General features: G+C 42.4%; 1 protein-coding gene across 1 annotated transcript in view; it reads right to left on the bottom strand.

Annotated features, from left to right (window-relative positions):
• Positions 1 to 15,917, bottom strand: part of LOC127631916 (SH2B adapter protein 2-like) — a 33,013-nt gene that overhangs the window by 12,035 nt on the left and 5,061 nt on the right. The window contains exons 2-3 of the mRNA XM_052110323.1: positions 9,286 to 10,177; positions 6,843 to 6,944 (exon numbers count right to left, since the gene is read on the bottom strand). Coding sequence (XP_051966283.1) covers positions 6,843 to 6,944; positions 9,286 to 10,146 — 963 coding nt within the window. The 5' untranslated portion in view covers positions 10,147 to 10,177. The remainder of the gene's footprint in view (positions 1 to 6,842; positions 6,945 to 9,285; positions 10,178 to 15,917) is intronic.

Here is a 15,917-nt window from a genome sequence, read left to right as displayed (position 1 = left end):
TACCCCTGTAGTTGGCACACACTCTTTGATCACCCTTTTTGAAGAGGGGAACCACCACCCCGTTCTGCCACTCCTTAGGCACTGTCCCAGATTTCCACGCAATGCTGAAGAGGCGTGTCATCCATGACACCCCCTCCACATCCAAAGCTTTCAGCATTTCTGGTCGGATCTCATCAATTCCTGGGGCTTTGCCACTGCAGAGTTGCTTGACTACCTCAGTGACCTCCCCCAGGGAAATAGAATCTGATCCCCCATCAGCCTCTGGCTCTGCCTCTAGCATAGAGGGCATGTTGGGATATAGGAGTTCTTCAAAGTGTTCCTTCCACCGCCCAATAACCTCCTCGGTTGAGGTCAACAGCGTCCCATCTTTGCTGTATACAGCTTGGATGGTTCCCCGTTTCCCCCTCCTAAGGTGGCGGATGGTTTTCCAGAAGCACTTTGGTGCAGACCGAAAGTCCTTCTCCATGGCTTCTCCGAACTTTTCCCACACCCACTGCTTTGCCTCCCTCACGGCCGAGGCCGCAGCCCTTCGGGCCTGTCGGTACCTTGCTCCGAACTGTCGGTACCTTGCTCCTAACTGCCTCCGGAGACCTCCGGGACAACAAAGCCCAGAAGGCCTCTTTCTTCAGTCGGACGGCTTCCCTGACCACCAGTGTCCACCACGGTGTTCGAGGGTTACCACCCCTTGCGGCACCTAAAACCTTGAGGCCGCAGCTCTCCACCGTGGCTTTGGCAATGGAAGCTTTGAACATTGCCCAATCCGGTTCAATGTCCCCAACCTCCGCAGGGATGCCTGAAAAACTCCACCGGAGGTGTGAGTTGAAGATCTCGTGGACAGGGACCTCCTCCAAACGTTCCAATTTCACCCGCACTACTCGCTTGGGCTTCCCAGGTCTGTCCAGATTCTTTCCCCACCCCCTGACCCAACTCACCACCAGATGGTGATCGGTTGACAGCTCTGCCCCTCTCTTCAGCCGAGTGTCCAAAACATATGGCCTCAGATCCGACGACACGATTACAAAATTGATCATCGACCTTCGGCCTAGGGTGCTCTGGTACCACGTACACTTATGAGCATCCTTATGTTCGAACATGGTGTTTGTTATAGATAATCCATGACTAGCACAGAAGTCTAATAACAAACATCCACTTGAGTTCAGATCAGGGAGGCCGTTCCTCCCAATCACGCCTTTCCAGGTGTCCCTGTCATTTCCCATGTGTGCATTGAAGTCACCCAGCATCACTATGGAGTCCCCTACTGGGGCCCTATTCAGGACTCCATTCAGGGTCTCCAAGAAGGCCGAATACTCTGAACTGCTGTTCGGTGCATATGCACAGACAACAGTCAGAGTTTTCCCCCCCACAACCCGTAGGCGTAGGAAGCGACCCTTTCATCCACCGGGGTAAACTCCAACGTAGTGGCGCTCAGCTGGGGGCTCGTGAGTATCCCCACACCCGCCCATCGCCTCACACCTTGGGAAACTTCAGAGAAGAATAGAGTCCATCCCCTATCCAGGAGTACGGATCCAGAGCCAAAACTGTGTGTCGATGTAAGCCCCACCAGATCGAACTGGTAACGCTCCACCTCCCTCACCAGTTCCGGCTCCTTCCCCCCCTGTGAGGTGACATTCCATGTCCCCAGAACTAGCCTTTGCTGCCCTGGTCTGGTCCGTCGAGGCCCACGGCCTTCACTGCCACCCATATGGCAGCGCACCCGACTCCTGCGGTTTCTCCAATGGGTGGTGGGCCCAAGGGATCATTTTTGTGATATTTTTGTAAATTTGCTACTCATTATTTTCACATGCAATGGAGCTTGTGATTCACCACAAATGTTTTCCAGAAGTTTGCAGCTCTTTCTCTGTAGTGGTGAACCTGCAGCAAACTTTTGGAAACAATGGACAATTTGCAACAAAACTGATTTGCATGTGAAAATTATCTGTGGCAAATTGTATGTGAACTCTCAATTTTTGTAAGGTATTGCCACAAATGCTGTCGATTGAGCTTAACTTGTAATGAAACCAGAATATAAATATATGAAAATATATTGACTACATCACAATTCCAGTGGGTCAGAAGTTTACATACACTAAGTTAACTGTGCCTTTAAGCAGCTTGGTAAATTCCAGAAAATGATGACAAGCCTTTAGACAATTAGCCAATTATCTTCTGATAGGAGGTGTACTGAGCTGGAGGTGTACCTGTGGATGAATTTTACCTTCAAACTCCGTGCCTCTTTGCATGACATCATGGGAAAATCAAAAGAAATAAGCCAAGACCTCAGAAAAAACCTTGTGGACCTCCACAAGTCTGGTTCATTCCTGGGAGCAATTTCCAAATAACTGAAGGTGCCACGTTCATCTGTACAAACAATAGTACACAAGTATAAAGACCATGCGACCACGCAGTCATCATACCGCTCTGGAAGGAGATGCATTCTGTCTCCTAGAGATGAACGTAGTTTGGTGTGAATAGTGCAAATCAATCCCAGAACAACAGCAAAGGACCTTGTGAAGATGCTGGAGGAAACAAGTATCTATATCCACAGCAAAACAAGTCCTATATCGACATAACCTGAAAGGCTGCTCAGTGTGGATGAAGCCACTGCTCCAAAACCGCCATAAAAAGGCCAGACTAGAGTGTGCAAGTGCACATGGTGATAAAGATCTCTCCTCTGGTCTGATGAAACAAGAATTTAACTGTTTGGCCATAATGACCATCGTTATGTTTGGAGGAAAACGGGTGAGGCTTGCAAGCCGAAGAACAGCATCCCAACCGTGAAGCATGGGGGTGCAGCATCATGTTGTGGGGGTGCTTTGCTGCAGGAGGGACTGCTGCACTTCACAAAATAGATGTCATCATGAAGAAGGAAAATGATGTGGATATATTGAAGCAACATCTCAAGACATCAGCCAGTAAGTTAAAGCTCAGTCACAAATGGGTCTTCCAAATGGACATTGACCCCAAGCATACCTCCAAAGAGAGTGGAGTGGCCATCACAAAGTCCTGACCTCAATCCAATAGAAAATTTGTGGGCAGAACTGAAAAAGTGTGTGTGAGCAAGGAGGCCTACAAACCTGACTCAAGTACACCAGTTCTCCATCTGAAAGGACTAAATATTAAATGAAACAAATGACAATAAAAAGTAATCTCTTCAGTAATATAAATACTTTTTGAATGTAACTGTAATCTGATTACCAATTATTTCAATTGTAACTGTAACTGTAGTGTTACAACAGTTACTTATATTTTGTATTTTAAATATGTAATCATATTACTTGTATTTAGTTACTCCCCAACCCTGTATGTATGTGTGTGTATATATATATATATATATATATATATATATATATATAAACACACACACACACACACACACACACACACACACACACACACACAGTGCATTCGGAAAGTATTCAGATCCATTTTGTTACTGTATTTTGCAGTCTTATGCTAAAATGCTTTAAATTATATTTGTTTTCACATCAATCTCCACTCCATACCCCATCATGACAAAGCTAAAACCAGATTTTTGACAACTTTAAAAATAAAAAAACTGAAATATCACATTGACATAAGTATTCAGACCCTTTACTATGACACGTGAAATTGAGCTCAGATGCATCCCATTTCTCTGGATCATCTCTGAGATGTTTCTACACTTTGATTTGAGTCCACCTGTGATAAAGTCAATTGATTGGACATGATTTGGAAAGACACACACCTGTCTATATAAGGTCTCACAGCTGAAAATGCATATAAGAGCGAAAACCAAGCTATGAGGTCAAAGGAACTGCCTGAAGTCAGAGACAGGATTGTACTGAGGCACAGATCTGGGGAAGGCTACAAAAAAAACGAATTCAGCTGCCTTGAAGGTTCTTAAGAGCACAGTGGCCTCCATAATTCTGAAATAGAAGAAGTTTGGAACAACTTCTTCAAGAGCTGGAGGCCTGGCCAACTGAGCAATCGGGGAAGAAGGGCCTTGGTAAGAGACCAAGAACCTGATGGTCACTCTGGTTGAGCTCCAGAGATCATGTGTTGAGATGGGAGAAACTTGCAGGAGGACAACCATCACTGCAACACTCCACCAATCTGGGCTTTATGGACCGATGGAAGCCTCTCCTCAGTGCAAGACAGATAAAAAAAAGCACCTAAAGGACTCTCAGACTGTGAGAAACAAGATTCTCTGGTCTGATGAAATGAAGATTGAACTGTTTGCCCTCAATTCCAAGTCATGTCTGGAGGAATCCAGGCACCACTCATCACCTGGCTAATACCATCCCAACAGTGAAGCCTGGTGGTGGCAGCATCATGCTGTGGGGGTGTTTTTCAGCAGCAGGGACTGGAGGACTGGTCAGGGATGAAAGAAAAGCTGAATATAGCAAAATACAGATATATCCTTAATGAAAACCTGGTCCAGAACACCATGAAGGGGCCATCTGACAAACAGGTAAAACGACAAACAACAGTTAGTATTGTGACGTCACATGAGCATAACGATGGACCGGCTAATTCAACAGCTTTTGTCAGTAGCTTAGCGGTAGCACACAAGCTTGTTTGTACATATGCACAAGTGCTCCTGCGGGGACACAGATTTTCAATTACATCAGACAACTCATTTATATATTTTTCCTCACCAACATATCGCAAATCTTAATGTACATCATTTCGGACAGCAAACTTGTAAACATGGCGCTGCTTCCCAGTGGATAAACAATAACATGCACGACTGGATCAAGAAAGTTACGTCAAGACAGAAGTTGCAGATTCAAGGTGGAGGAGACCACAACATCCTCGTTAATGCCGTTTACAATGGTTTCAGATGTTGGCTTCAAGCAGTTGATGGCTGTAGCTGATCCGAGGTGTAACCTGAAGAATGAGAAATACTACCGCACAGACATGCTTGAAAGTGTCCACACAAAAGTCACAGACAAGATCAAAACACGTATTGCCCCTTGAGAATGCTGCCACCGGTCTGGCTTTCACAACAGACTGTTGGTCCAGGGAGGCAGAATCATTGATGGGTTTCACATGTCATTTTATTGACAGTAACTGGCAAAGAAAACAAGTCTTCTTGAATGTTAAGGCCATGTCTGGCTCCTATACCGGAGATTACATAAGTGAGATGTTCCTAGACATGATGACACAGTGGAGTATCAAATGTGAAAGGGTAGTGCTTGTGCTCAGGGATGGTGGTGCTAACATTGTGAAAGGCATGAGACTATCTGAAATGCCAGACTTCAGCTACAGTGCTCATACAGTGCCATTTAGCAGTTGGGGACATCATTGCCAAGTTGAGGACATGTGCAGCACACTTCAAATCACTCCGTGCAAGCAAAACAGTGTCTGAGAGCAACACAAGAACATCTTGGTCTTCCCAAGCATGGCATCATTCAAGCTGTTCCTACATGCTGGAATAACTTTGCACATTGTGACAAGGAGGAAGGTGTGGCCGGGCCGTGAAGGTGCACGGCCGGCGCTGAATCAGATGATCAGCGGGAGAGCGAGATAAGGGGCAGCTGGAGACACCAGTTCAAGAGAGAGAGAGAGAGAGACGCACATGGCCGTGCTTTGTGTGTTCATCTATTGTTTTATGTTGTATTAAGTTTGTTTGACATTAAAAGTTACACTGACTGTTCTCACACACGTTACAGTGGATGTTGGGGCAGAAGCGAGCCCTGAATTTGTATGTGGGGGACATGGGAAAATGACATGCCTTACTGCAGAGCAATGGGATATAATTTCAAATCTGTTAGAAACGCTGGGCCCAATCGAAGAAGTGACTCTTGAAATGAGGAAAGCAGAGGCCTCTGCTTCTTGCATTATTCCAAGTGTTGTAGTGCTTAAGATGTTGCTTCAAGTAGGGGTCCCACAGCCAGAGGAATCAAAACACTGCAGCAATGTTGCAGAACTTGGAAAAGCAATTTGCAAAAATTGAGGACAAGAAATGTTTGGTGATGGCAACACTGCTGGATCCTCATTAAAAGGGCCATGTCTTAACAGCAACAGACACACTGAATAAGTCAAACAACTACCTCAGAACAACCACAGACCACCACCGCACATGAAGGAGACCAAGGATCAACAAGTCCTAAACAAGTAAGAAGAGAGGTAGAGGAACCCACTTGTCTGGTTGATCAGATTTGTGCAGACATTCTTGCAGCTCATCATGGAACTTTTGCTGAAGGCAGAGTAAACATCTCTGATGAGCTGGACCATTACCTCCAGTAGCCACTAATTGACAGAAAGACTGGTCTGTCACTGGAATGGTGGAAACAAAATCGAGCATGACGAAGTCTTCTTGCACCTTTGGCAAATAAATATCTCTGTCCTCCACCCTCCACTGTTCCAAGTGAGTGTGTATTCAGTGAGGTTGGGGCCATTGATGACATGAAGAGGAGCAAGCTTACTGGAGAAATTGCAGAGAAACTTTGCTTCCTGCATTACAACTAGCCACTGTTAAACTGGGAATACTAAAAAGAGTCCCAGTAATACTAACTACAACATGAACTGTTGACATTTAGTTTTTTACTTTTTGTGTTCCAAAAGTTCTTTAGTGGTATTTTTTGAAGTTTCTGAGACAATATTATCTAAATATAATGTGCAATAAATGTTTGTTCAGTTTCAGCAATGTTGTTTACATCTTATTTACCAAGATTAAATTCTGTGTTATATTCCTTTAATATCAGCATTATATCTGAAAAACCCATATCGGACGACCACTACATTATAGCATAAGGCTGCAACATCACCAAATGTGGAAGAAAAATGAAGGGGTCTGAATACTTTCTGAATTCACTGAACATGTAGCAACTCCTCATGAGTTGTATAAAATAAAGTACCTTGAGCACAAACGTGTTGTCTTTATCAGGCATCTCTAGTGGCATCGTGGTCCTCACCTCCACAATGGCAGACAGAGGAACACTCACTTTGGGTTTGGATGACTAAACATATCAAAAACATCAATACCATTAATATAAACTAGGGCTGTCAATCGATTATATGTTTTATCAAATTAATTACATATGCTGATTAATCACATTAATCGTATATATAAATATATAATTATTATATAATTACAGTTCTATTTAAATAATTATAAATACATTTTTTTTTTATTATTCCATAATTAAAATGCATTCCATTATTGTGCAGACCAGTAAAAAGTTGATAAGACAATGCAAAAAGTGTCTTTAGAATGCAATATATTGTTTATTTCCATATTATAGAGCATAAGTCTATCATTGGCTTACCGTCCTGTCATGAACCCTGCTCCTCTGCCCCATCCCCGCTTCATCGCACACACACTCACTCCCTCGACCTCACTCCCTCGCTCCGCCCCCTCGAGCTTTTCACGCTCTTTTTGCTCGCTCGAGCCCTCACGCCCACTTTGCTCCTACTCGCTCACATGCTCGTAGGCAATCTCCCTTCCTCGAGTTTCTCACGTGTTTCCAATCCCCCAGAACATTATGACCACCTGCACTCGCATCATCTGCACTCCTGCACATTAGTTTCACCTGCACTCGTCTCATCACCTGTCATGGTTTACACCTGCACTCGCCCCAATATATATCACTACCCTTTCGTCTCACGGTGGTTGGTTATTGTATTTAGTTTCCCGTGTCTTTGCCCCCCGCTAGTCTCGTCTAGTTTTGATCTCCTCTTGTCCTCCTCTTAGCTTGCCAGCTCCCCTTGTTCCCCTGTCTTTTGCTCCCACTAGTCCCGTCTACTCTGATCCTGTTTCCGGCTCGACCTCCCCACTCTCGTTGACCACTCTCTCCCGGATTTGCCCCTTACTCGACTTTGTTTCCCCGGCTTTTGACCCTACGCTACCCTGACCATTCTCCCTCTGGATTTTCCGTGCTGTACTTTTGTTTGCCTGCAAATAAATGCAGTTTTTGACTTACATTGTGACTGTCTCATCTTGTGTGTGTGTGTGTGCGGGTTACACGTCCGCAGTAATCCATTTTGCAATTGAATTCGTCATCAGTCTGAGATTTATTATAAGGGCAGGACACGACAAACGTTTTTGGAGTGTTTCAATTTGGTTGTGTCGCATCATAAACAGTATTTTTAGGTCTCTGTCAAGTTAAAAATAGTTTGAAACTTAGAAAAACACGTCTCGAGATCCCTGCATTCAGAATTGTGATCCAGTAAGCGGAGTTTGAACGCAAGAACGTGTTCTCATCTAATGTGTTGATGAACGTGTTAAATCAACAGCCCAAATAGAAACACACACTGTCCTGTGAATCGCATGACCACTGCGTGACCCCTGAATCTCCATGAAGTTCAGTGACCTCTGAATACAGTAATAGGGTGTTTGTTGTGTTCCCTGTGTTTCATGTAAGCTACTACACACATTTACACAGATACATCTGTTCACTTGGGTTGAAGTCTGTCTAATTGCTGCTTTCATCATGAAGGTTTTATTTAAAGAGGATGTTGTGTGTGAAAGTACTTGACTAACTGAAGATACACATTACTCACTATAATAACTCTTTATTATAACGTCTGATCCACAATCTGCTACTATGTGCTTTTGAGTGCATCATTTCTGGGTGGCATTTAATTTCGGATTCAGAATATCCTGCTAATAGTCATGATATGCTTTATAATATCAGTTCCACATGTACAGGGAGGAGCTGGTCTCGGCTCAAACTCTGTTTATTGGGATGACATGTTTATGTTGTAGTAACTAAAGCATACAGTTCTCATTCCTGTTGTGTTTTTCCGGTCTTTAATTTGCTCAGGAAGAGGAAGTCATCAGCCGAGTCTTTAGGGACTAAAACTGCCATGAGATCTGCAGGATATACACTCAATTATTTAACCACTCCTGTACCAGAATGTGCAGCCCAACCTAACCTAACCCAAGCCTTTAACCCTAACCTTTACTTAGATCTTTATTTGGATATATTAAATCTGATTTTCTTTATTTTTACCCCCTAGTTGTTAGTAAATCTTAACCCTGACTCTACTCTCAATCCAACCATTTTGATCTTTTTACAGACCTCGCTTTACACAAGCCTTTTCTTTTTTATATATAGATACCTACCTGCCTTTTTTTCCTAATTTGAATCATAATTAGTTTCCTCCTGTATATTAGTGGTATTAGTTTTAATCTGCTGTTTTTAGTTCAACTTTATTGTACCTTTCGGGCTCATTTTGAGTTGACCCACTATGTGTCCGTGCTGATCCCAAATTTTGATTTGAGGCATATAATTATTTACCAACTCTAACCCACCGACACATCACACACATCAGAGGGTTGAGCGAGTGTTCCTCTACCTTTGGTGGTACGTAAAACTCCAGCAGGAACTTCTCTCCAGTGTCCATGAACGCAGCGCTCTTCCTCAAGAGCAACCTGCATTTCTGCCACTGCGCGGCACCCATGCAGTGAGTGTCATCGGCCACCATGTATCTGAGCACCCCCTCACGCTGGATCTCCAGCAGCTCCGTCCTGTGACCCTGAGCGCCACGTGGCAGACGCAGCTTCTGGCTCCAGTGCTCCACCCCCGTGGCCTCTGCACCGTTGGATCTCCTGGAGCTGCTCGAGATGTCAGGTTCCGGAGATGCCCTACGGTGCCAGATCTCCTTTACCCCATCCACCACACTCAGACTCATATTGCGAAGAGAGAAGCCCTTCTTGAAGCGTGCCTTGCGATGACTGAGCGACACGTCCTCTGAACTCCTCGACTGACTGACACCAGCCATCTTACGAGTGGGTGTCTGCTGTTCCAGTCCACCGGCTCTGCCCTCTCCGCTGTCCATGCTGTTCAGCGATTCACTCGACACTCCCACGTCTTTGTGATGCCAGTAAAGGTTGTGGGTGAAGGGCAACGTGCAGCCCTGGATGCCCACGAATGGAACAATGCTATACTTCGGGGTGGAGGTGTTGCCCGGTGACCCGGCACCATGTACTTGCTCAAGGGTGGCAGAGAAGCAGGTTAAAAAGTGTTGGGCGAAGTGTTGCGAGAAGCTGGCGTCTGCACCAGGCGAGTCGTAGCAGGGATTCTCGCTGATGAAGCGGCGGAACTTGTAGGCAAAATCGGTGGCAGAAGCTTGCGCGTGCAGCTCGCAGAACTCCCTCCAGTCGGGCAGCGGGCAGCAGGAATGGTCCAGGCTGCTGGGAGCCCCTTCACCATTCATTACTGGCCCATACCAATGCCCTGCTAAAACACTGACACACACACACAGAGACAGAACAAGAGGGAAATGTATGTTAGGATAACAGACAGTAATGCGTACTTTACACCTGGAATTAACACAGAATTATCACAGTCAGATAGCACCTGAGCACATTAAATGGCAAGTGTAAATGCACCCAAGACACATTGTGATTTTCACAATGTAAAAATACAACAGACACTGTGGTCTTGGGATCTGATCACCCCATTTAATAAACAATATCCCATGAATTATTCCACTGGAATACACTTGGAGTCTTCTCCCCTTTTCTTCACAGACCAGTGACGTTTGCCTAAAACCCCTTAAGCGTTTCTGTTATGTATAACGCTTAAAGTGTGATTTCCCCTGACCCGAGGGAATGAGGGTGTTACATATAATCGCTTAGACACTTCTCATAAGAAAGAGAAACCGTTAAGGGATTTACTACAGTGAATTACCATAATAAAATTCTACTGTTACCATTGACACGACATTTCTCTGCAATTATAAACCATAAAGTAATTTCACTTTATAATATGTTTTTATTTGAAAGACTGTTAATTGCTCAGTATCATTATTAATGTATAAATTATTGTCTGACCTCTTCTGAAGCAGCACTTAAACGCCGTTGTCACATGTTAGTTTCACGGCACTTTTCAGGAGTTTCAGCAGTTTGTGTTTACTGCATACATATTTTTTCCAACTCATTTTCTGGAGGATACACGGCCGGATTTCCATTTGTATGCGAGATAAATCCTTGAATTGAATCGACTCCAACTCTTTTTGTGTACACATTTTTCCTGTGTAAACATCCTAGGTTACACATGCAGACCAATTAATGGAGGATTCAGCTTTTACAGTGGCTGGCAAGTGCCCTTTTGAGAAAGACCCCTTTGAAAGACTGTGTAAGCTGGGGTGGATTAGAGATGCAAGACGTTTAGATGCTTGTATAACTGTGCAGAGAACTGATTGCCATCCCAAATTAAGAATATATTATAAGAATATATAAAATTCATGATATATTACAAACGAACTTGCTGTATGATTTTAATTCATCAATTCATTCAGTTTCTAAAGATGCAGAGAGCTGATAATACTGGGCACACTTCTGGTTTTCTGGGTTCTCCCAATCACAAAACATTTGCCTAGGCACACTATACTCTTCAATTGGTTGTATAAACATATCTATTTCTTAATTTTTAGAAACTTTTAACTCTTAACCTACACTTAAGGGGAATTTTCCTAACCTTAAGAAATACTTGGGGAAATGGTAGTCAAAGGGCTTTATGAAACACTTAATGGTTTTTGAGGGTTCCCTTAATAAAAAATTAATACTTTAGGGAATTCATAAGGTAACACTTAACCCTTATTTCCTGCAATATACTTAAACTTAAGTGAAACTTTAGGATGATCTTAAGGGAAAATGACACTTACGGTGCTTTTTTTAACAGGGCACATATGCCTTTTTGTATCTGTCAAAGTGATTGAAAGGATTTGAATGATCTGTCAATGGTTTTAAAATTCTGTAAATGATAGAATTGAAGTGAAAAATACTTAAGTGGTACTTTGCATGCGTAAGTGTAATCGTATCTCAGTCTGACGGACTTGACTGCAAGGTGCGCCACAGTGTGCAGCGGAAGCATCATTCTAACAGATGTAAACTTTCACATTTTTGAGCCATGTGGATTTTGAGAGCAACTTCAAAACAACAAAAACTAGAACAGTAGGTAAAAATGAATAGCAGGGAGGAATCATGTTCTTTGTGCATCTAAACTGGACCAGTCCAAGTCACACCTTCTGCAGATCATTTGCTTTAAAAAAATAGAACAGTTGAGCCCAAATAAATAATCATCAATTCACTATCATGTTGCTCCAAACCTCTGTGGCTTGTTTTGCTTCTTTTGTGCTTCATGTAATATATAATGTGTGTGAACATGATATTCTGTATATTTAAGCAATATCACACAATGTGGGCCTACATCAGCAATGCTGTGATTCGAGTGTCGTAGGTAATCACAGCAGTGTTGATTTAGGGACATATAGCACGATTGGTCACAAAAAAAAAGCATTTGTGCATGGAGCTACTTTCTTACACGACGGATTCGAATCTGCCGTTGCTAGTTCAAAACAAATGATAAATCTAAGCCTCTCAAAAACATCACTTCAGAGTGTGTGTGTTAGAGAGAGAGAGAGAGAGAGAGAGAGAGAGAGAGAGATGGAGTGTGTGCCATCACCTGTTAACACTCCCAAGCAGAGATGCTGTTGTGTGTGTCAGCTTTCTGAAAATAATGTCATTTTGGTGAAATGCATCCTATTTTCTCATCCTATTTTAGCTGTCCAAGCGGGGTTATTCCTCCACATGGTGACTAAAGTCTTCACTATAGAAACTACAATCTCCTCCGCCTTTTTGAACAGTGTGTCCTCTCCAATGTGGAAACTCAGGTAAGAGGTAAGTGCCTTGAGTTTGTGTAATTAATCAGTCTGCGGTGTCTCTCAGCTGTTTCCTAGCTTTAGTAGTGTAGTAGTAATACCAGCGATCATAGAGTGTTGAATATAAAAACTGACTGACTCACTTCACATCAACATCAACAAATGGCTCATATTACACACAAAAATTTTATTTTGCCTCCACCTGCTGGCTAACATATGTCATGTCACAAAGTTACATGTAAATACACAGATGTCTCTTAACACATCTGCACTGCTCTTACACTTTAATGTAAGACAAACACAAGCAGCGTGATAAACACACGGTGAAGCGTCCCGAGTGATGATGTACTGAGACATCAGTGCTTATGGAACGTCTCTCGTCCAATCAGATTCGAGGACCTGAACTAACTGTTGTATACAGTCTAAATACATACACAAGCACATTTGTATTGCTATGCAAATCAAGTGTGAATGACATTTTAAAACATATTTATCATACAACAGTTAGTCCTGTCATTACAGTATGCTTTGAGCGGGGAGAGGAGATTTCTGTCGCTCCATTCCACTCACTGTTGATGGATCCATTTTCATTGGCGGGGATTCACAACATCTACAATTTCACTTTCTCAATATGAACTGCTTTTTTCTAGAACAATTGTATAAAAAGCAATAATCACTCACATTTTTGTTGTTGTTCAGAATAATAAGTCATGTGATTACCTGTGGCACACAGCTGTGCTGATATTCACAACAACAGCATGATTGCAAGTGTGATCCTGATTAATTATCATTTGTTAATGACACCGAACAGAGCTAACAGTAACAAATAAAACACATGCGGAGAATGTGCACACGTGACGATCTCTCATATATGTGAGATGGGAATCTTCCATGCAAGCTGTAAGATTTAACTGCAGCTAAATCTCATGATGTTGTTCATAATCCTGCAGTATTTCACCCAGCAAACACAAACTCACAAATAACAGACTTTCACTTGATCAGAAACAGCAGTGCTAACTGACGGTATAAACCCACTGCAAAACTGGCACAAAATTATGTGCACCATTTCCGGTAAAAGTCAAAGAACTCTGCGAGAAGTTGAGAAACCAAATCCTGAAATAACATCAAACAAACACATCTAAAATAACAATATAATCATTTGGTATTTAAGGAGAGATGACAAAGGAATCGGGTCTCTGTAGTCGGATGACCCACACAGAAAACATTGTGTGTAGTTTCTCTACCAGGTAATTACAATTTGAAATTCGTATGTTTGGTAAATGTTTGAATGGAATGCAACTTTAATTATATTATTATTCTTGGTTCACTGATAGCTTTGAGTTTGATTTTTTATTTTAATTGTATTGTTTGAATGTCTATTACCTGGTAAAATAAATTGTTATTACGATTCATTCTGTAAGACTGCTTTCTAGAATATTTCTTATTAACTACAAATCTATGGTCAGACTTGGCTTAATTAAGCTACTTCAAAAGAACCCCATTAGTTAAGTAAAAGGCTAAATGGCAAACTGAGAACCTATAGAAGGTCTTAGCCAAGCAGAATTAAACGGGAATACTAAGAGTAGGATCGAGAATCTTTAAAACAGAACTTAATTGACTGGGGCTAAACGGTGAGTCGAGGATCTATATGAACTTAAAAACTTGAACTAAAAGGACCTGCGTCCGGCCGGCACAGGACCCAAATAACATTGAAATAACAAATACAGTCTAGAAGAGAGAATTACTAAAAATAATAAGATACAAAACTTAAATTCATAGCATAGATACATCAACAAGGTTTTTCATAATTGGAGTCAAATGATAAGATTAATAAAACATGGAACTTAAATCGAATAATCAAAGTACTATTTACAGCGTATAAAAACACAGTGACACGCAGGTACCTTCTGCTATGCTATTGGATGCTGCCATTGGACCAATAGGTGGACCTTACACCACAATGAAATTACATTTTAATGCACTTCAGCATTTAAAAGTGTTACATAAAAAACAATTTAGTCATGATGTTGTAATATAATTATGCACGTCATTACTGACACAATATTACATCTTCATGTACATGAATCTGGACAGTAAAGTTGCACTTCTTAGAATAGCAACAGCTTAAGCATGATCATATAAAATACTGCATACAGCCATGGCGCAAAGTTTTCTGCTTCAGTTGTTGTGGAGTTGATTCACATTGTTTCTAGATTATTGTGCAGAGTGATCAGATGCAATTTAAATAATTGCAAAAAGCTTCATTGAACAAATTACATTTTAACACAAAAACCCAAATTTCACAGTTTTTTTTGGTCCTGGCACAAAATGACCAGTTAACATAATTTCACTGATCATATCAGCAGCACCTGGGAAAGTGTGAATGAGTACTAGTCAGGTGAAATCACTCTATCAGACTGATTGCTATAAAAGGAGGGAAGAAGTGCTTCAATCATTGTGTTCTTGTTAGCAGTGGTTACCTCTAAATAAAGACATACAGCCATCATCGCTTTGCATCAAAATGGCCTCACATGCAGGGAAATTGCTGCAAAGAATATTGCACCTGAAAGAACCATTTACCGGATCATCAAGAACTTCAAGGAGAGAGGTTCAACTGCAGTGAAGAAGGCTTCAGGATGTCCCAGAGTGTCCAGTAAGCACCAGGATCATCTCCTTCTGAGGAGTCAGCTGTGGAATCGTGTCACCACCAGTGCAGATCTTGCTCAATATTGGCAGCATGTTGGTGTGAGTGCATCTTTTGGACAATGGCCTGGAGTCAAGATGGGCAGCAAAGAAGCCACTTCTCTCCAAGAAAAACATCAAGGACAGACTGAAATTCTGCAGGAAGTACAAGGATTGGACAGCAGAAGACTGGTGCAAAGTTGTGTTCTCTGATGAAGCCCCCTTCCGACTGTTTGGACCATCTGGACAATCGATAGTCCGGAGAAGAAAATGTGAATGCTACCATGAGTCCTGTGTCGTGCCAACAGTGAAGCATCCTGAGACCATCCATGTGTGGGGTTGCTTTTCATCACAGAGAGTGGGCTCTCTCACAATCCTGCACAAAAACACTGCCATGAATAAAGAATGTTATCAAAACATCCTGCAAGAGCAACTTCTCCCAACGATCCCGGAGCAATTTCCAGCATGATGGAGCACCATGTCACAAGGCAAGAGTGATAATGAAGTAGCTCGGAGATCATTGCATTGATATTTTGGATCCGTGGCCAGGCAACTCCCCGGATCTTAATCTCATAGAGAACCTGTGGTCAATCCTCAAAAGGCGAGCGGACAAGCAGAAGCCCACAAACTGTGATCAACTC

Source organism: Xyrauchen texanus, chromosome 38 (genome assembly GCF_025860055.1).
Source record: "Xyrauchen texanus isolate HMW12.3.18 chromosome 38, RBS_HiC_50CHRs, whole genome shotgun sequence".
Classification (NCBI taxonomy): Eukaryota; Metazoa; Chordata; class Actinopteri; order Cypriniformes; family Catostomidae; genus Xyrauchen; species Xyrauchen texanus.
Note: the sequence above shows the minus strand (reverse complement) of the source record. Positions and strands in the feature narration are given on the sequence as shown.